The sequence below is a fragment of the Oryx dammah genome, unplaced genomic scaffold (genome assembly GCF_014754425.2).
Source record: "Oryx dammah isolate SB20612 unplaced genomic scaffold, SCBI_Odam_1.1 HiC_scaffold_18, whole genome shotgun sequence".
NCBI lineage: Eukaryota > Metazoa > Chordata > Mammalia > Artiodactyla > Bovidae > Oryx > Oryx dammah.
In genome coordinates this window covers 119,167,718-119,187,005 of record NW_024070202.1, presented here as the reverse complement: position 1 = coordinate 119,187,005, position 19,288 = coordinate 119,167,718, and the positions used below count along the sequence as shown (strand labels likewise).

The following is a 19,288-nucleotide window of genomic DNA, read 5'->3' as shown; positions in this document are numbered from 1 at the left end:
GGAGATCCAACCAGTCCATCCTAAAGGAGATCAGTCCTAAATATTCATTGGAAGGACTGATGCTGAAGCTGAAACTCCAATACTTTGGCCACCTGATGCGAAGAACTGACTGATTGGAAAAGGCCCTGATGCTGGGAAAGATTGAAGGCAGGAGGAGAAGGGGATGACAGAGGATGAGATGGTTGGATGGTATCACCAGCTCAATGGACATGAGTTTGAGCAAGCTCCGGGAGACAGTGAAGGACAGGGAAGCCTGGTGTGCTGCAGTCCATGGGGTCACAAAGAGTCAGACACAACTGAACGACTAAACTGACTAAATCCTTAGCACAGAGCTTAAGATGAATTGTTTTGTTGTGTGGTCATTAGCTCTGGTCCTAAAGAAAGTGAGGTGTTAGTCATAGTCTTCTCTTAGGAGAAGGCAATGGCACCCCACTCCAGTGCTCTTGTGTGGCAGATCCCATGGACAGAGGGGCCTGCTGGGCTGCAGTCCATGGGGTCGCTAAGTTGGACACGACTGAGCAACTTCACTTTCACTTTACACTTTCATGCACTGGAGAAGGAAATGGCAACCCACTCCAGTGTTCTTGCCTGGAGAATCCCAGGGACGGGGGAGCCTGGTGGGCTGCCGTCTGTGGGGTCGCCCAGAGTCGGACACGACTGAAGCAACTTAGCAGCAGCAGTCTTACGTTATGGAGACAAAGCACAAAGACAAAAGTGTGTCCTTTTCTCCTCCTTGAGGGCCCCAGACCCCTTTCTCTTCCTCAAGGGCCCTGGACCGCTTCCTCCTTGAGGGCCCTGGATTTCTTATCAATCTATCTAAGATTAGCTCTCTCGACCCCACGGACTGTAGCCCACTAGTCTTCCTCTGTCCATGGGACTCTCCAGGCAAGAATCCTGGAGTGGGTAGCCATTCCCTTCTGCAGGGGGTCTTCCTAACTCAGGGATTGAACCCAGGTCTGCTGCACTGCAGGCACATTCTTTACCACCTGGGCTACCAGGGAAGCCCGTTTACTTCAGCAGGTGTCCTTAAAAGACAGGGTCCCTTTTTTAAACAGAACCTACCATTGGCACAGCTCAAGTAAGATGAACGGTGATTCCTTATTTGATCAAATACTCAGTCATTGTTCTTCAGTGACATTTCAGTGGTTTTTTTTTTTCCAGTTTTGCTTGAATCTGTGTCCGGGCGAGACCTACGTTGTGACTGGACAACCAGCTCCTGCTCCAGCAGTCATGCCGTCTCCCTCTCTGTTTTTCTTCTTTAATGCTGGCTTCTGTTGTTGAGGAAACACAGCTACTTTCTCGTTTCCCATAGAACCTGTCCTACTTGTCATTCACATGTTCCTCTACGCTTTAAATTTCCTGTAAGTTGATTAAATATGCAGTGGGTCAGGGTCATGTCTCTCTGCAGGTGCTCTGTGGGACCCATGTTTGTGGATCAGGGCTGTGTAGCCTCCTGTCCCCACCTACGTTGTTGGCCGCCCCCTTGCCCGCCGCTTGGACAGCTGACCACAAGCAGGTTCACTGTGTCCTGGGCTTAGTGTGTTAGGGCATTTTGGAAGTCCATGAGAATGGTTAATACTCTGTGTTTCACGGGAATAACCAAAGTCATTGTGTGTCCCTCTGTGTGGCAGTGTGGTGTTGGAGACCCTGCAGTCAGCAGAGCCGTTGGCAGGGGCGGCAGGCAAGGCACCATGCGTGTCTAGATCAGTTCGGTTCAGTCGCTCGGTCGTGTCTGACTGTTTGCCGCCCCATGGACTGCAGCACGCCAGGCCTCCCAGTCCATCACCAGCTCCTGGCACTTGCTCAAACTCACGTCCATTGAGTGGGTGATGCCGTCCAACCACCTCATCCTCTGTCGTCCCCTTCTCCTCCTGCCCTCAATCTTTCCCAGCATCAGGGTCTTTTCCAGTGAATCAGTTCTTTGCATCAGGTGGCCACAGTATTGGAGCTTCAGCTTCAGCATCAGTCCTTCCAATGAATATTTAGGACTGATTTCCTTAGGATGGACTGGTTGTATCTCCTTGCAGTCCAAGGGACTCTCAAGAGTCTCCTCCAACACCACAGTTCAAAAGCATCAATTCTTTGGCGCTTAGCTTTTTTTTTGGTCCAACTCTCACATCTGTACATGACTACTTGAAAAACTATAGCTTTGACTAGATGGAACCTTGTTGGTAAGGTAATGTCTTTGCTTTTTAATATTCTGTCTAGGTTTGTCATAGCTTTTCTTTCAAAGAGCAAGCATCTTTTAATTTCATGGCTGCAGTCACCATTTGCCATGATTTTGGAGCCCAAGAAAGTAAAGTCTCTCACTGTTTCCATTGTTTCCCCATCTATTCGTTGTGAAGTGATGGAACCGGATGCCATGATCTTAGTTTTTTGAATTTGAGTTTTGAGCCAGCTTTTTCACTCTCCTGTTTCACTTTCACCTTCATCAAGAGGCTTTTTTGTTCCTCTTCACTTTCTGCCATAATGGTTGTGTCATTTATATATCTGAGTTTATTGATATTTCTCCTGGCAATCTTGATTCTAGCTTGTGCTTCATCCAGTCCAGCATTTCTCATGATGTACTCTGCATATAAGTTAAATAAGCAGGGTGACAATATATAGCCTTAATGTACTCCTGTCTAGATGGTTTTCTGTAAACACTCGACTACAGGAAGCACACGTGACTGGAGGTCCCCAGGTCTGCGTGTGTGACTGTGTGGGAACGATATGTGACTGGAGGTCCCCGGGTCTGCGTGTGTGACTGTGCGGGAACGACACGTGACTGGAGGTCCCCGGGTCTGCGGGTGTGACTGTGCGGGAACGACACGTGACTGGAGGTCCCCAGGTGTGCCTGGGTCTGTTTGTGTGACTGTGTGGGAACAACAAGTGACTGGAGGTCCCCGGGTCTGCGTGTGTGACTGTGCGGGAATGACACGTGAGTGGAGGTCCCCGGGTCTGCTTGTTTGTGGACTTGAAATGTCTATTGAGTTGTGACTGCCGTGTGCCCACGAGTAAAGCCAATGTGGAAAAAAGTGAACTAATTTAAGATAATTCGGCCTTTTTCCCTTTTGCACTTGTAGAGCCTTTTAGAAGATCCTTACCCAATGGTCCGTTCTGCAGGGATCCTTGGTGTTTGTAAAATAACCTCCAAATACTGGGAGATGATGCCTCCGACCATTCTTATTGATCTGCTCAAGAAGGTAACCGAGGAGCTGGCATTTGATTTGAGCTCCGCTGATGTGCGCTGTTCGGTCTTTAAGGTAAGCTTTTAAATTATATAAGGAGTACCTGTTTATTATAGAATAGTTCTAAATTATAGAGAAAGAAGGAGAAGGCAATGGCACCCCACTCCAATACTCTTGCCTGGAAAATCCCATGGACAGAGGCTCCCGGCAGGCTACAGTCCATGGGGTCGCACAGAGTTGGACACGACTGAGTGACTTCACTTTCATTTTGGTAGGTCCTGTGCTTCAGACTTTGTGCTTTCACTGCAGGGGTTGCGGGTTTCATCCCGGGCGGGAAGTAAGCTCCCACATGCTGTTCAAACAGCCAAAAAAATAAATAAAGTCTCTTAAAAATGCATATCTTTTTCCTAATAACTGGAAAGAGCGCGTGGTGCAGCGTGTCAGCTCTCCAGACTCGCATGTCTGGTCTGAGCCTGGGCCGCTCCCTCTGATCCTTTCCTAGGTGCAGGGCGGCTGTGGGGGCGCACGGGTCTGAGACGTGGGGGGCGCTCTGTGCCCCCTGTTTCCATGCAGCATCGAGTCAGGACATACAGGGGCGCAGTGGGCTGTGAGGAGGACTGGAAGGACTCAGACTCTGGCTTTGGGACCTCCTCACCAGAGCCTCCTCTTTCTTTCAATTCCTGTAAAACCCTTTAACGTTTAGCTCGGAAAGCTCTGAAAATTCTTTTATAACTGCCTGAGTCTTGGTTGAATGAAGCAATGGATGACTGGACTACCAAGCACTGAACTCAGATCGATTCATTCAGTGAATGCCTTTCCATGAAATTGTGTTGGCAAAAGCATTATTTTCTGTGGGTATATCTATTTTACTGATGGTTTTAGTAAAGATAGGACTGAATTTTTCTTACCTGAACTTTTCCTTGTTTATGTTCCAGTTTTGAACTGTTTGTCTTTATTCTTTCTTGTAGTGTCTGCCGATAATTTTGGATAACAAATTAAGCCACCCGTTATTAGAACAGCTTTTGCCAGCATTAAAATACTGTCTCCATGACAATTCGGAGAAAGTGAGGGTGGCTTTTGTTGATATGCTGCTGAAAGTTAAGGCTGTGAGGGCTGCTAAGGTAAGGTGACTAGAGGTTTCTTATTTAGTACATGAAATAAATAAGTTTATTTATTTTCATCAACAAAAGGACGAGCAGTTTTAGTTCCAGGAGCTTCGCGGCCACATTTTAAACTAACTGATGTCTGGTGTGTTCTACCAGTCGTGTCATAAAATGCGATTCGCTTTGTCAGTGTGTGCTTGCTTTCTGAGAGACATTAATGTGAGCAGTCCCCACCTTAAATTACAGTTTTATCATAGACCTGAAAGTTTTTGTTGCGATATTTAAATGCTCAGCACACAGTAAGCACTTAAAATATTCCTTGAACATATAGAATATGAGATCCCCATCCTCCAACATCTTACAGAAGGAAGCAAGGAGGTGTTTGTTGATTTGTATGCATTTTGGTGTAAACCCCTGAGGTGAGAGTGTTTTCCCTTAAGTCTAAGTCTCTTCAGCTTTTGGCTACCAATGTCACTTATGAGGTTGCTAACTGCATTATTATTTGGTAACAGGGTTTTCTTTCCCTACACAAGAGTCCTCTGAAGTTTACTTTAGAGTGGTCTTGTGTCGAGGCTCAGGGTTTGGGAACAAGCTGACACTCTTGTCGGTGTGGAGTCAGTGCCCAGCCCTGGGGTGTGTTCATGCCGTGAAATGCTGCTGCGTGGCCATGGCGAGGGGCACACTTCATGGAAAGACCACTAAGTTAGACGGAGGGAGTGCAGACGAGTTGTGGGGTGCTGCCAGCTCTGAGAACGGGGACACAGCTGTGTGTTTCTCAGAGCCGCCTCGCACACCCCTGGAGGCAAACAGGAAGTGGACAGCAGTTTCTGAGGCCGGGGTGGGGGTGGCGCTGGGGGTCTGGAGACGAGGTGCTGGGGGGGACTTGCCCTCCCGAGCTTGCACATTGGTTTATGCTTTTCGAATTTTGAACTGTATTTTTTTTAATGAGAAAGAGGTATTTTACGTGGCTTCCATGGTCTCACTTCTTGGTGTGTGGTCTGTTTCCAGACCGTGCCTGTCCATCCTTGGCCAGGGCCACAGCCCGAGCTCCCTGCAGCTCTGCGGACGTCCCGGTGTGTGTGTCCTCCGGCTCTTCCTTCTGAGTTCCTGTTGGTCTGGGCCTTTGTATTTCTGTATGGAGTCTAGGATCAGCTTGTTAGTTCAACCGAAAGGCTGGCTGCAGGGTTGACTGGATTGTTCTAACAGTCTGTTGAAAGTGTGGTTATGAGTCTGAAGCGGAAGTTGTGTACTCTTTTGTTTGAAGTGCACATCCGTTTGCAAAGGACCACTGAGGGGACGGCTGGTGAGATGGCAGAGAGACCAGATGTCCCGAGACCTGTGCGTCTCCCCAGGAGAGCAGGGGAGGGGCCAGGTAAGACCTGGACAACGTCTGTGACCAGAGAGTCTGGGGTCTGGAAAAGGAGGAGGAGCAGAGGAGGAAGCGAAACGCTTTAGTGAGACACTTCTTGTATCTTAATGCTCAGCTTGCCCAAGCAAGGCAGAGAGTGATTTAGCTGTAAGATCTCTGGAAGGTTTTGTTATGGGCACACAAGCCAGTTCTCTGAAAATCAAGATCACAGATGGACCGGCCGGTGGAGAGGCAGCTAGGAGGAGCGGGTGGGTGTCGCTTGCCCCCAGGTTGGAGCACGGGCGCGTGGGCAGCATGGGCAGGACCCTGCTGTCAGCGTGCCGCCCTGGCCTCTGTGCACAGTGGGAGGCGTCCTGCCCTCACGTCCCTGTGAGCTCTGGAGGGGCTGCCCCGGGGGGCCAGGCAGAGGCTCTGGGCACAGACACTGAAAGGTGCTGGATAATCAACGCTGATTATACAGTCAGGTCCTGAGGCCTGGGGCCGTCACCGCTTAGTTAATTAGGCTTCTGTTTATGCTTTCCATCCTCAGTGCTGGTGATTTCAAGTTGTTTACTGTTTGTTTTGAAATTCTGCAGTTTTTATATTGTATAGCTGAGATTTAGGCCAAATCAACAGTATACTAATATTGAGATATCTTTATTAAAAAACCAATTTGGGGTTTCTTAATATGCAATTATTTTTAACTTTAGAAATGAAACACAGGTTAGCAATTTTGTTTATGGTCTCGTCTGCTGTTAATGTCACCTGTGGGTAATATGTTTGGATAAAAATAAAACCTCAGGCAAGTAAAGAATTAATCCAAATTGTTCTGTTTTATTTCAGGAAAAGTAAATAAAAGAAAAATAGGTTAATATGGGGCTTTTCTGGAAAGGCAGACTTGCAGGAAATGTTCATTGCGAGAATCACCCACCCCTGGAGCCTTGGCATTTGTGCCAATTACTTGTTTCCATTCAAGGTGGTCTGGTCTCCATGAGCGCTCAGGAACCAACCCTTTCAGTGTGAAGACCCTCTTTTTTTGGCGCTGTCCCTTGGTCAGGGTTTCCTGGGTGTCTTGGTTGGTTTCAGCAGCTTTGGATGAACTCTGCGGCCTTGAGGCTGAAGGGCCCTGCTCTCCCGAGCACCCGGGCTCCCTCTTCGTGTCTGGTGCTGTGCCAGCTGCTCTGGGTTGACAGTCTGCTGATGGCGTGGCTGTCACGCGGCTCCTGTCTTCCCTGCAGCAACTTTAAGAAACACCAAGTGTGTGCATGGAAGTGTCCCGGGGGCGTGTGGGGAGGGGTGGTAGGGTTGATGCTCAGACATTCCCGCCAGGGGAGGTGGAGTGTGTGCGTCTGAAAGTGCAGGGTCCTCAGACCTGCAGGGCGCGCTGAGGTGTTGCGGGAGTGTGGAAGGCACTGGGCAGGCAGCTCAAGGAGGCTGGTCCCTGGGGAGGGGCCTTTGTGTTTATGGCTTGGAAACGACCTGAAAATACATGCTGAGGAGAAGGATCCACCGAAAGACCTGGAAAGAGGACTGTTGTGGGAGCCAGGTTCCTGAGAAACGTCCGAGTTGCTGTGCTGCTCCCGTCACACAGATGAGTGTGCCTGCACAAGTGGCAGACAGGCTCTGACCCCCGTGACCCCTTCCCATTGAAGTCTGTGCAGGCTCTGACCCCCCCCGTGACCCCTTCCCATCGAAGTCTATGCAGGCTCTGACCCCCCGTGACCCCTTCTCATCGAAGTCTGTACAGGCTCTGACCCCCGTGACCCCTTCCCATCAAAGTCTGTTTTAGTGTCTGCTATTCTGTGGTGCTTCCCGTTGTTTTAAACTACTGGTTGAGGAGTTTGGCCCTTTTCTATGGGCGGTGGACAACTTGGACGCTTTTGAGCTGAGGGCAGCAGGCAGTTCTGTGTGCACGTGTGTGTGGCAGCTGTGGGTGGTAGAGGAGGCACGTGGCCGCCCGGTCAGCACTTGGGAAATGGCAGGAGGGGCGCCCACCAGGGAGGCCTGTGTCTGAGGTGGGAGACCAGGTGCTCGCTTTAGCTTTCTGTGCCAAACCTGTTGCACATGTTTAAATCCACTTTTCACATTAATGGCCCGAAAGTTGTGTTGTTTCAGGAAAGTGTAAAATTGTTCGGCTGATAATCATGACTCATTTGGGAGCCCAGTGGTGCCCTGATGGGTCATCATTGACCCCGTAGCCTCCTGTTTAGCTGCCGTGCGTGTTGGTCCGCTTCAAACATGGGCTCGATTTCTCTGCGGAAGAGTCCCACGTCCTGGTGCAGTCATTTGAAATGAGTTTTCCTGAGTATAAAAACTAGCTCCTTTTTTATTGTGATCTTGAAATTTTGTTTAAAATGTTCTCATGGTTTTCTTTTGCACATGTGCCGCGTTCACAGTTTTGGAAAATATGCCCCATGGAGCACATTCTGGCCCGTCTGGAGTCAGACTCCCGGCCAGTGTGCCGGCGCCTGGTGGAGCTCATCTTCAACTCCTTCCTGCCGGTGAACCAGCCCGAGGCCGTGTGGTGCGAGCGCTGCGTGGCGCTGCTGCGGATGAGCCACGCGGCTGCGCGCAGGTTCTACCAGTACGCGCACGAGCACACGGCCTGCACCAACATAGGTACAAGCGGCCCTGGGCCCGCCCCACGCTGCGCCCTCGCACCCCGGGCCCCGGGCTCCTATGCCCCCAGGCCCCCGCACCCCGGGCCCCGGGCTCCCACACCCCCAGGCCCGGCCCTTCACCCCAGCGCCTCGTCCCGCTCCCCGCCTGCCTCACGTGCTCGCCTCGTGCCCAGCGCAGTCTGTGCCAGGACTGAGAACATGCAGTGTACGCACACTAGTGCAGTTCTTAATGAAGTCCCTTAAAATAACGCTCTAATTATCTGAGATTATAATTTCACCGTTAGAAAATTTTGTTGAAGAAACACGTGTCTTACTCGCTTTAGCAAAGCTGATCCACGTGATCCGCCATTGCCTGAACGCCTGCATCCGGAGGGCCCTGAGCGCCTGCAGGGAGGACTCGGAGGAGCCGGGGAAGGAGAATGCGAGCGTGAGTCTGGCGCCTGCTGGGGGTGGGGCCCGGGCAGGCAGCTCCCCAGTGCTTAGAGAGGGCCGGGTGGCAAGGCAGAGGCGCTGCTTCCACGAGCTGTTACCTTGGCAGTCTTTTATTTTTCATTTATTCCTTTAGTTCTGATACATCAACTAATTATTCTGGAGAATCATAAGTAATTTTTTGGAGCAACTTCCTGCATGTTCTTTGTAGTTCGCTGTGGACTCTGAGTAGGATCTAATACAAAGGAATTATTATTGGTGACACCCTTTTCCCAGTTTTCTTTACCTTAAGCATCTGTGTATTTTAATGAGACGGGGGTGGCACACCTGGATGGGCCTGTTGATCACTGTGTTTTGCAACTAGATGGTGGTGGGGCCCCTAAGGATTTGTTCACTTCTTCTGCTCTAAGATTCTACTAGAAACATCATCGGATTGAATTTCAGGATACAAGCTTCATTGAGAATAGTTTAAAATAATGTATTGAGGAGACTATGTAACTGATACTTATTCAGAATCTGAAGTGATCAATTATATCATTAAAAAAGGAACATTTAAGACTTAGATACTTATTACTTACAAACAGTATCTTAAGCTTATAAATAAACTGTCATGCTTATGTGCTGGGGTCCAGCCCCAGTGGATCCAGGGTAATTCGAAGTGGGGATGGTGTGGCGAGGAAAAACTTATTTATTTAGAAATATAAAGAGAGATTAGGAAGAAATAGTATAGTAGGAAAATTAGTGGAGAAAAGAGGCTGAATAAATTGGTTTACGTGGAAAACCAATAAAGTTCCAGACAAGGAACTTGCACCGTCTACGTTAGGCCACTGGCGTCCACTTGAATAGCAGAGGGTGCCCCACCTTAGGCTCCCTCTCATGTGGGTCTTAGAAGCCAGGGCAAGTAAGTAGACTCGGAGAGCCTCCACGCCCCAGATGGGAATTCAGCCTGAAAAGGAGAGGGAGAAAGAGAGAGAGATTTGACACGAGGGAAACCAGTCTTTCCAGTGACTCGCCCATCCTCTATTGTCTGGAAAGGCCTTATATACTTTTGATTTTACATAGAGATCAATGGATAATACAAAATTATGCAGCGTCAGCAGCCCTGACTCTTATCAAGACCAGGCTTTCTCTCTGCATACCTAGTTGTATACACAAGTCTTAGGTGATTTACAGCATCTTCCGGCCAGAAGGCCAGTTCGCATTTTACAGCCCTTTTCTGATAAGGGTAATAGTGTTGTTCTTCCCAAAGTCTGGTGCCACTCTGAGAAAGCACTAAATAAAGTTACATTGTTACATAGCAAGGACACAACAATTTATAACAAGGAAAAGGAGTACAGTGATTTATAACAAAGAGAAAAGTAATAAACTCAAAAGTCTAGTGTTGCTAACATCAAAACGACTCTATTCCTATTTCTGCTTCCCGTTTTCATTGATTAATATCCTCCCAGGTGCCTAAAAGATAAAGGATATGGAGGCCTGGCGGCAAACATCAACTCAACAAACTCTTCACCAAACTAATTCTTAACTCTAAAAGTCTCTATATCTTTAAGATGCTTTAAGCTGCATGCCTCTCGCTGTTGGGGGGCTGTAAACAATTACAAGTTGTAAAAGTCCGAGCAGACTTGTCAGGTAAGTTAGAAAGCCATCAAAGGGTCTTAAGCTGAGACATTCTTTTTATATGTAGGAGACTGTTAACTGGAGCTCTGAGTTAACTCTCTCCAGAGAAAGGTGGTTGGGGATAGCCCCTTTAATGTCAGAAGGGTGTAGTATAGCAGACAGTAAACAGTCAGATTTTGGTTTCGGGGTAGATGCTCCGGCAGAGGACCCCTCGAGACCTGACTCGCCTTGCCCATCAGGTCTCTCCGCACGACCTTGTCACGGGTGGGATCTCCCGTGCTGGCTTCCGGCAGTTATGTACCTCTAAAGCAGGGTCCCCGGGCCAGACTGGCCTGTCTGTGGCGTGGAAGGAGCCAGGCCGCACAGCAGGCGTTCAGAGATCCTCCCCATCACTGGCATTACCGCCTGAGCGCCCCCTCCTGCAGCTCACCAGCGGCACTAGACTCTCATCGGGGTGCGAGCCCGACTGTGAACTGTGCGTGCAAGGGCTCCAGATTGCTCACTCCTCATGAGACTGTTAACGCCTGGCGAGCTGGAGCTGAGGCAGTGATGCTAACGCTGGGGGCAGCTGCAGATGCAGAGTGTCAGTAGTTGAGGGGTTTGACTGTGCAAAGACCATAGTGAACAACTGCTTGCAGGCTCATATCAAAACCCGATCAAGTGAGTGGCAGGTGATGGTGAAGCTGCATCTGGTAGCAGGCTTTAAGTCAAAATCCCACCCTTTAGTCCATGCCTGGCCTGCTCATTATTTTATTTACTACCTCTGTCTATGCCTCTTTTTCGTTGTGCCCAGTTTTGGTAAGCCCATAAGCTTATCCTAGCAAAACGATTACAAAGCCAAATGTCACTGAGCTGCTGTGAAAATGGGGAAAGACGCCATGGTGAGAGAGGAGAAGGCTCTAAGACTGCCAACAAAAGGAATGTGCGTTGAATAGAACACACCGAGTCCTACTTAAACGAGTTCACAGCAACAGGTGGTTCACATTCTCCAAGCCTGCTTTGTATAATATGTGGCAACCAGCTATCCAGTGAAGCCAGGAAACCATCAAAACTGCTTCACCACGTGGAGACCAAGCACCCTGTGTTAAAAGACAAGCCTTTGAAGTTTTTCAAAAGGAAAAAACATGAACATGAAGAACAGAAGCAATTACTGAAGGGCCACCACTTGACTAATGTGTCTGCACTGAGAGTGTCATTCTTATTGGCTAACTGCATTGCTAAACCTAAGACGCCTTTTACTATTGGTGAAGAGTTGATCTTGCCTGCTGCTAAGGAGGTTTGTTGTGAACTTTAAGGAGATGCTGTAGTTCAAAAGGTGGCATGTGGTCCTCTTTCGGCTAACACTGTAACTAGATGAATTGATGAAACAGAGGATAGTGAGGCACAGCTGTTAGACAGGATTGAATCACCGTGGTATGCAGTCTAGGTTGAGGAGCCTGCTGATGTTAGTAAGGCAGCAGTGCCTGTTTTTGGTAACATTTTTCAGGAAGGTGTGCATGAGGCTGTGTGCACTTTTGTTGCCAACCAACACCTCAGCTGCAGAACTATTCAAGTCTTTGAGTGACTGCGTGCCAGGGAAATTGAACTGGTCGTTCTGTGTCAGCATATACCGTGTTGGTGTGTACACGGATGGAACAGCCATCAAGACTGGGCGGCCTCTGGTCTCACTGCTCGGGTCAGAGAGGCCACTTCTGACTGTGTCTGCACACGTGTCATCCGTGGAGAAATGCTGGCCAGCTGAGAGATGGCAGCTGAGCTTCACGCTGCAGGCCATGATTAAGATTACCAACCACATTGAAGGCCACGCCTTTAACTCACATCTGTCTGCACAACTTTGTGAGGAAATGGATGCAGAGCACACACGTCTTCTCTTATACACAGAAGTGAGACGGCTTTCGAAAGGTAGATCGCTGGCCAGAGTTTTTGAGTTAAGAGAGCTGCTCCAGAGATTTCTTTTAGAAAAATAGTCCTGGCTGGCAGCATATTTTAGTGACACAGAATGGGTCGCAGAACTTGCTTCCTCGTGTGACGTAGTCAGCCTGCTCAGTGGGCTCAGTCTGTTGCTTCAGGTAGGAATGACAGCTGTGCCCCAGTCAGAAGGTGAAGTGGCTGTATTCAAAGGCAAACGAACTGTGAGGGCTATGAGTGAACACTGGGATTTTTGACATGTTTTAGACATAAGCAGAGATTCTGAAAGAGACTGAGGAGGGCCATCTTTCTCGGCTCATGTACTGTTGAAGCCTCACTTGGAAAATTTTGAGCATTACTTTGCTAGCGTGTGAGAGGGGTGAACATGTCCAGTCTACTTCGTAATCCCATTTTGGTTGCTGTCCCTGTGGAAAACCCTACTTCATAAAGATAGGATGTTGGAAATGGAAGTGGGCCTTAGGAAGCATCACTGTGAACAAAACTACTGGAGGTGATGGAATTCCAGTTGAGCTATTTCAGTTCATAAAAGATGATGCTGTGAAAGTGCTGCACTCAGTATGCCAGCAAATTTGAAAAACTCAGCAGTGGCCACAGGACTGGATGAGGTCAGTTTTCATTCCAATCCCAAAGAAAGGCAATACCAAAAAATTTTCAAACTGCTGTACAATTGTACTCATCTTATATGCTAGCAAAGTAATGCTCAAAATTCTCCAGGCGAGGCTTTACCAGTAGGTGAATCGAGAACTTCCAGACGTTCAAGGTGGATTTAGAAAAGTCAAGGAACCAGAGATCAGATTGCCAAAGTTGGGTCATAGAAAAAGCAAGAGAGCTCAAGAAAAACAGCTACTTCTGCTTTATTGACTACACCAAAGCTTTTGACTGTGTGGATCACAGCAAACTGTGGAAAATTTTTAAAGAGATGGGAATACCAGAACACCTGACTGCCTCCTGAGAAATCTGTATCCAGGTCAAGAAGCAGCAGTTAGAACCAAACATGGAACAACAGACTGCTACCAAATTGGGAAGAGGACTACATCAAGGCTGTATGTTGTCACCCTGCTTATTTAACTTATATGCAGAGTATATCATGTGAAATGCTGGGCTGGATGAAGCACAAGCTGGAATCAAGTTTGCTGGGAGAAATATCAATAACCTCAAATACGCAGATGACACCACCCTATGGCAGAAAGCGAAGGAGAACTAAAGAGCCTCTTGATGAAAGTGAAAGAGGAGAGTGAAAAGCTGACTTAAAACTCAACATTCAGAAAACTAAGATCATGTCATCCAGTCCCATCAATGGCAAATAGATGGTGAAACAATGGAAACAGTGGCAGACTTCATTTTCTTGGGCTCCAAAATCACTGCATACGGTGACTGCAGTCATGAAATTAAAAGGTTCTTGCTCCTTGGAAGGAAAGCTGTGACCAACCTAGTTCATTTCACTTCAGTTCAGTCGCTCAGTCGTGTCCAACTCTTTGCCACCCCATGAATCGCAGCACGCCAGGCCTCCCTGTCCATCACCAACTCCCGGAGTCCACTCAGACTCACGTCCATCAAGTCGGTGATGCCATCCAGCCATCCCATCCTCTGTCATCCCCTTTTCCTCCTGCCCCCAATCCCTCCCAGCATCAGAGTCTTTTCCAATGAGTCAGACCAACCTAGACAGCATATTAAAAAACAGAAACATTACTTTGCCTACAAAGGTCCATCTGAGTCAAAGCTTTCTGTGGTTTTTCCAGTCGTCATGTATGGATGTGAGAGTTGGACCATAAAGAAAGCTGAAATACCATAAAGCGCTGAAAAACTGATGCTTTTGAACTACGGTGTTGGAGAAGACTCTTGAGAGTCCCTTGGAGAGCAAGGAGATCCAACCAGTCCATCTTAAAGGAAATCAGTCCTGAATATTCATTGGAAGGACTGATGCTGAAGATGAAACTCCAGTCCTTTGGCCACTTAATGTGAAGAACTGACTCATTGGAAAAGACCCTGATGCTGGGAAAGATTGTAGGCAGGAGGAGAAAGGGACGACAGAGGATGAGATGGTTGGATGGTTGGACTTGATGGCCATGAGTTTGAGCAAGCTCCGGGAGTTGGTGATGGATAGGGAGGCCTGGTGTGATACAGTCAATGGGGCTGCAAAGAGTTGGACCCGACTGAGCGACTGAACTGAACTGATTATAACTGGTAGTAGAAAAGAAATACAAATTGCCATCTGGATGTTGTCATTCTAAGAACAGATAATGGCTAAAAGCAAAAGTTTCTGAGTTTATTCTTTTACTTTTTCCCATTGCTATCTACTAAAAATCTCTGCTTTCTATTTAATGAAATCTTTGGAACTTATCATATTTTTGTAAAGGAAAAGTGGTGCCTTTCTCAGGGGACTTTAGTGATAAGATTGCTATGCCTAATGTTAGAATGTAAAAACTAAAATCCAGATTGAAATTTTGTTAATTAGTTATTTTTGTCATTCACACAGTATTTTCTAACCCTTTAATAGTGTTACTGGTTTTAAATTTAGCCATGAGTCGTTCCAAGTATTAAGAGCCTATTGAAAATCTGCCTTTGCGTTGCGGCTGGTTTTGGTTTTCTGTACACCCTCTTTTGTTGCTCACTCAGTCGTGTCTGACTCTTCATGACCCCGTGGGCTGCAGCACGCCAGGCTTCCCTGTCCTTCACCATCTCCCAGAGCTTGCGCAGACTCATTTGAGTCAGTGATGCCATCCAACCATCTCCTCATCTTCTACCTCCTCCTCTTCCTGCCTTCAGTCTCTCCCAGCATCAGGATCTTTTCCAGTGAGTCAGTTCTTCACGTCAGGTGGCCAAAGTATTGAAGCTTCAGCTTCGGCATCAGTCCTTCCAATGAATATTCAGGACTGGTTTCCTTTAGGATTGATTGAGTTGATCTCCATGCAGTCCAAGGGACTCTCAAGAGTCTTCTCCAGCACCACAGTTCAAAAGTATCAATTCTTCGGTGCTCAGCCTTCTTTATGGTCCAACTCTCGCATCTGTATATGACTACTGGGAAAACCGTGGCTTTGACTAGATGGACCTTTTTTGGCAAAGTAATGTCTCTGCTTTTTAATATACTGTCAAGGTTTGTCATAGCCTTTCTTCCAAGGAGCAAGCATCTTTTAATTTCCTGGCTGACAAAGCGTGGTCCACTGAAGAAGGGAATGGTAATATTCTTGCCTTGAGAACCCTGTGAACAGTAGTGGAAAGGCACCCTCTTTAGTTCAGTTTATTTGCTCCCTATATCTTTTCCCATTCCATTTGAGTAGCACAGAAACCCCAGCACTTGGAATGAATCATCCTTTGCACTTGGAGGTGGTGATGGGGTGTGGGCTCCCACCCTGCACAAATGCGGAGGAGTCACCAGAAGGCCTCAGGACATAGCAGTGCAGTCGGCCCCTGCCCGCCGAGCTTGGAAGGCGCATGTGGCCCTGCTACTTGAAACCGAGCTGGAGCAGCGCCTGGTTGAGGGCGGTGGATCCCCTCAGACAGCCCTGGGGGTGCTCCCTGCCTGCCACCTGCGTTCCCACTGTCGGGCTGGGGTTCTGAGACGTGCTGTCCGAGGCAGTGCTGCTCCCTTAGTGGCTGCTGCGACTCGCTCTCTCACGGTGCAGTGACTTCTGTCCTAGGCTCTGGACCAGACGCTGTCAGTGAGCGACGCCGCGTCTATGGCGGGGCTGCTGGAGGTCGCGGCGATTCTCTGGAGGAGCATTCACAGGAGCCTGGAGAATAACAAGGAGGCCCGAATGTACACTGTGGACAAGTTTGCCTCGGTGCTGCCACAGTACATGCGAGTGTTCACGGTAAGACGGCCACCCTGAGGAGCGGAGCAAGCCCCCGTGCGCGTGGCTGAGCCAGCTGCCGCCGGGACCCGCGGCGCTCGCCCTGTGTGGTGGGGCCGGGCGGCCTCCAGCCTCCGTCCCAGCGCGTGTCCAGGCGGCTCTGGTCTTCCATTGCTAATGGCCTGCGGCCCGGTTTTAGAGTCTAGTCTGATGTGCTGGAAACTGAGAGAGAGGAGTCTGTGAGCATCCAGGAGGCACAGCACCCTGGTGTGGGGGCCTCTGACGGCACCCGGTAAGCACCTGTTGCTGTAGCCTCTGAGTCGTGTCTGTGTCACTGGGCCAGACGGACCGTGTGTGTATCTTCTGCTGAAGTGAAGGAAACCCAAAGGCCATATTTCAGAACTAATGGAGATAAAACTGCTATGTAAAAGTGCAGGTTTATGTGGCTTAAATACAGAATGGTCATAGTTCTTAGGAATCATTCTTCTCTTGGGAAAGTTTACTTTTGGTTCTTCTACCACTGCTTGTGTGACCTTAGACCCTTTAGCCTTTGGAGCTGTATTTCTGTGACTGTTAGGTCTCCAAGCTCCATTCAGCCCCTGGAATGCCCATGTGACCTGTCTGTGAAGGTGAAGGACGAAGGCTGCCCCATCACTAGGACATTTAAAGGCTCAGACAGTCCCACTAGGCTGAGAAGTAGATAGAATTCGGAGGATGTCGGGTCCTGGATGAGCTGACAGAAGAGCAGTGTGCCCTGGCAGTGTCTGGGAAAAGGCAGGCGGTCCATTAAGTGCTTCAATCCCGAGCGATTCTGGCCAGAGAGCCTCTCTGCCCTCAGTCCGTCCAAGAACCTTGTGATCTTCCTGTCAGTGGGTAAACCGTCTGTGAGCCACGCTTAGAGCAAAATCAGGAGTAGCCATCAGCTGTCTGTTGTGACATTAAGAAAATATTTTGTGTATTGGGAGTTGAGGATGAGGGCGGGTTCACTCTGCCTGAATGCAGATTAGTTACAGATGGAACTGTGAGTTTGCTCCTGTTTATTTTTCAGGAAAATTGTTGTTTCTCTTCCTTTTAGGACCCATCTTCTCTGGTTGCGTCACCATCTGAGGGTGTTTCTTATTAGTGATCTGGGTGGCGTCTGGCCTGTCGGCCCTGTTAGGGTGACAGGGACGGTTGTGGTGAGCTGGCTGCCATGTGCGAAGTGGCGCGGGGGGCTCGTGTGCTCTCCTCATGGGTCCCTGCCAGCCCTGCCCGGGGAGCAGCCTTCTCCCTGCTGGTCCCTGCTGGCTGGGCTGTGGGCTCCGCTGGGGCTTGGGCTTGGCCAGGTAGCTCCATTGCACTGCCCTGCCTTCCGAAGGTGTCCTGATTAAGAACTTTTCTGAGTAGCTTCGTTTTCTTGAGTTTTATACTGAGGGCACACCAGGTACATAGGATTGTTGTTTTTTTCTTTCATCAGTATTCTTTTTAGAATACAAGTCATTGCCTTCACAGCAAGGACTTTCGTCTGTTCTGGGCACTGCTGTGTCCCCAGGGTCTCCTGGTACACAGTGGGTGTTTAATAAGTATCTGCACGAATGACACATCACAGAAAGTAGGGAAGCATCCTGGGAAAGCCTGAGAAGACCCAGCACACCTGGAGCCTCGCAGAGCTCGGGTCCTGTTGTGTGCTGTTCCCACCCAGCGGCCCTACAGCGGGCTCCTTGGGCGGAGGGCCCACAGGCCGCACTGCTCACGTTCCCCTCTGTGTCTTTTCCTGCCCCCAGGACGACCGCTGCAGGACCCCTCTGTGTGTGCTGGCGTCCCTGATGCCCGCCCCGGCTGTGCCCACCTTCAGGTGCCTGCTACCTGCCCTCTGGTCTCCCCAGCGATGCCCATGTGGCCTGCAGGCGGGAGGGCAGGGCAGCGGCTTCCAGGGCCCGGGGCACTGAGCGCCGGGACTCATCCACGTGCAGGTGGGGAAGTGCGGTCTGAGCTGAGCCGCCGCGGAGCTGCAGCCGCACGTGGCCCTGTGCCTGGGACGCGGCGCTGAGCTGGGATGAGCTGTGCGTGCAGGGTGCGCTCTGACTCGGGTCTGGTGTGGAAAGAGGGCTGTGGCGTGCCACACCGCAGTTTTCTACACTGACTGCTTCTAGTGTTGCAGGTGGGCTGGGCTGATGTGTTACTGAGGTCAGTCTTCCTTTTCGGATATGGTCATTAGAACCTTTCGAATGACACACCGGCCTGTTTTTGTGGCTCAAATTATATTTTATTGGGCAGTGTTGCTTTATAGTGTTGATTATTAACTCAGTAAAAATTACTTATTTTTATTCATATATATTTAAAAATGAATGTTTTGATGCTAAGCAAATTATTTTCCCCAAAATGAAGAATCTCTACAGTCTGACAGAGGCAGCTCAGAAACAAGACTGGGGTTTTATGTGCCCGGTGGGCGCCTGGCACCTCACGCCCAAGGCACGTGGGCTTGGGTCCCCGACGCTGCTTGCAGAGTTACCATTTTGTCCTGGAACTTACCCTGTCAGTGATTGTGGAAAATGGGGGATTTTCCCTGCAGTGGAGGATGTCCGCATGCTCCCGTGATAGGAAGGGTTTGTGTCCCGCAGCTTTTAGCGTCTCCGTTTTCCCCACCTTTTAGGAAAGTGAATAGTTGTTATCGAGATACAGACGTGACTGTGTATGTGTGGCCCTTTCAGCTGCGGTGTGATTTCCACACTGAGGAACCAAGAGGAGGGAGCCGCCGACAGGACCTACTGCCTCCTGCTCGACTGCCTCTGCTCCTGGGGCCACGTGGGGCACATCCTGGAGCTCGTTTGTGACTGGCTGCCTGAGGAGCCGCCTCAGAGCAAGGTAGGGGTCTTCCTGCTGCGCTCCGCTGGGGCGGTGTGCCGGGGCTCACAGCTCGCCTCCCGCCGGTCTCTCCCTGCCCCTTAGGGTAACTCGGCCTCCAAGCGGAAAGTGCGGGTCCAGGACCCGTGTCCGGTCAAACCTGGGCTGGCGCTGGTCTACGTGGAGTATTTGCTGACCCACCCCAAGAACCGCGAGTGCCTCCTCTCTGCGCCCCAGAAGAAGCTGAACTGTCTTTTGAAAGCACTGGAAACTTCCAAGGTAGGTTTGTGGACCACACACAGGCTGCGTGGAAGCTGACTGATGGAGTCCGACCCAAGTTTTGCGTGTTGTGGTGTCATTTTCCACCTGGGGGCGGGAGGGGACGGGGTGCACATTTCTGGGCCCTGCTCCTTCTCCCAGGCCTCTTCAGAGCCCGGTGTCCTGTCCTGTCTGCCTC

The 19,288-nt window shown here is 49.6% G+C and overlaps 1 protein-coding gene across 1 annotated transcript in view; it reads left to right on the top strand.

Annotated features, from left to right (window-relative positions):
* Positions 1-19,288, top strand: part of NCAPG2 (non-SMC condensin II complex subunit G2) — a 71,301-nt gene that overhangs the window by 31,440 nt on the left and 20,573 nt on the right. The window contains exons 12-19 of the mRNA XM_040260093.1: positions 3,066-3,245; positions 4,139-4,291; positions 8,018-8,240; positions 8,566-8,669; positions 15,856-16,029; positions 17,772-17,842; positions 18,699-18,852; positions 18,937-19,110. Coding sequence (XP_040116027.1) covers positions 3,066-3,245; positions 4,139-4,291; positions 8,018-8,240; positions 8,566-8,669; positions 15,856-16,029; positions 17,772-17,842; positions 18,699-18,852; positions 18,937-19,110 — 1,233 coding nt within the window. The remainder of the gene's footprint in view (positions 1-3,065; positions 3,246-4,138; positions 4,292-8,017; positions 8,241-8,565; positions 8,670-15,855; positions 16,030-17,771; positions 17,843-18,698; positions 18,853-18,936; positions 19,111-19,288) is intronic.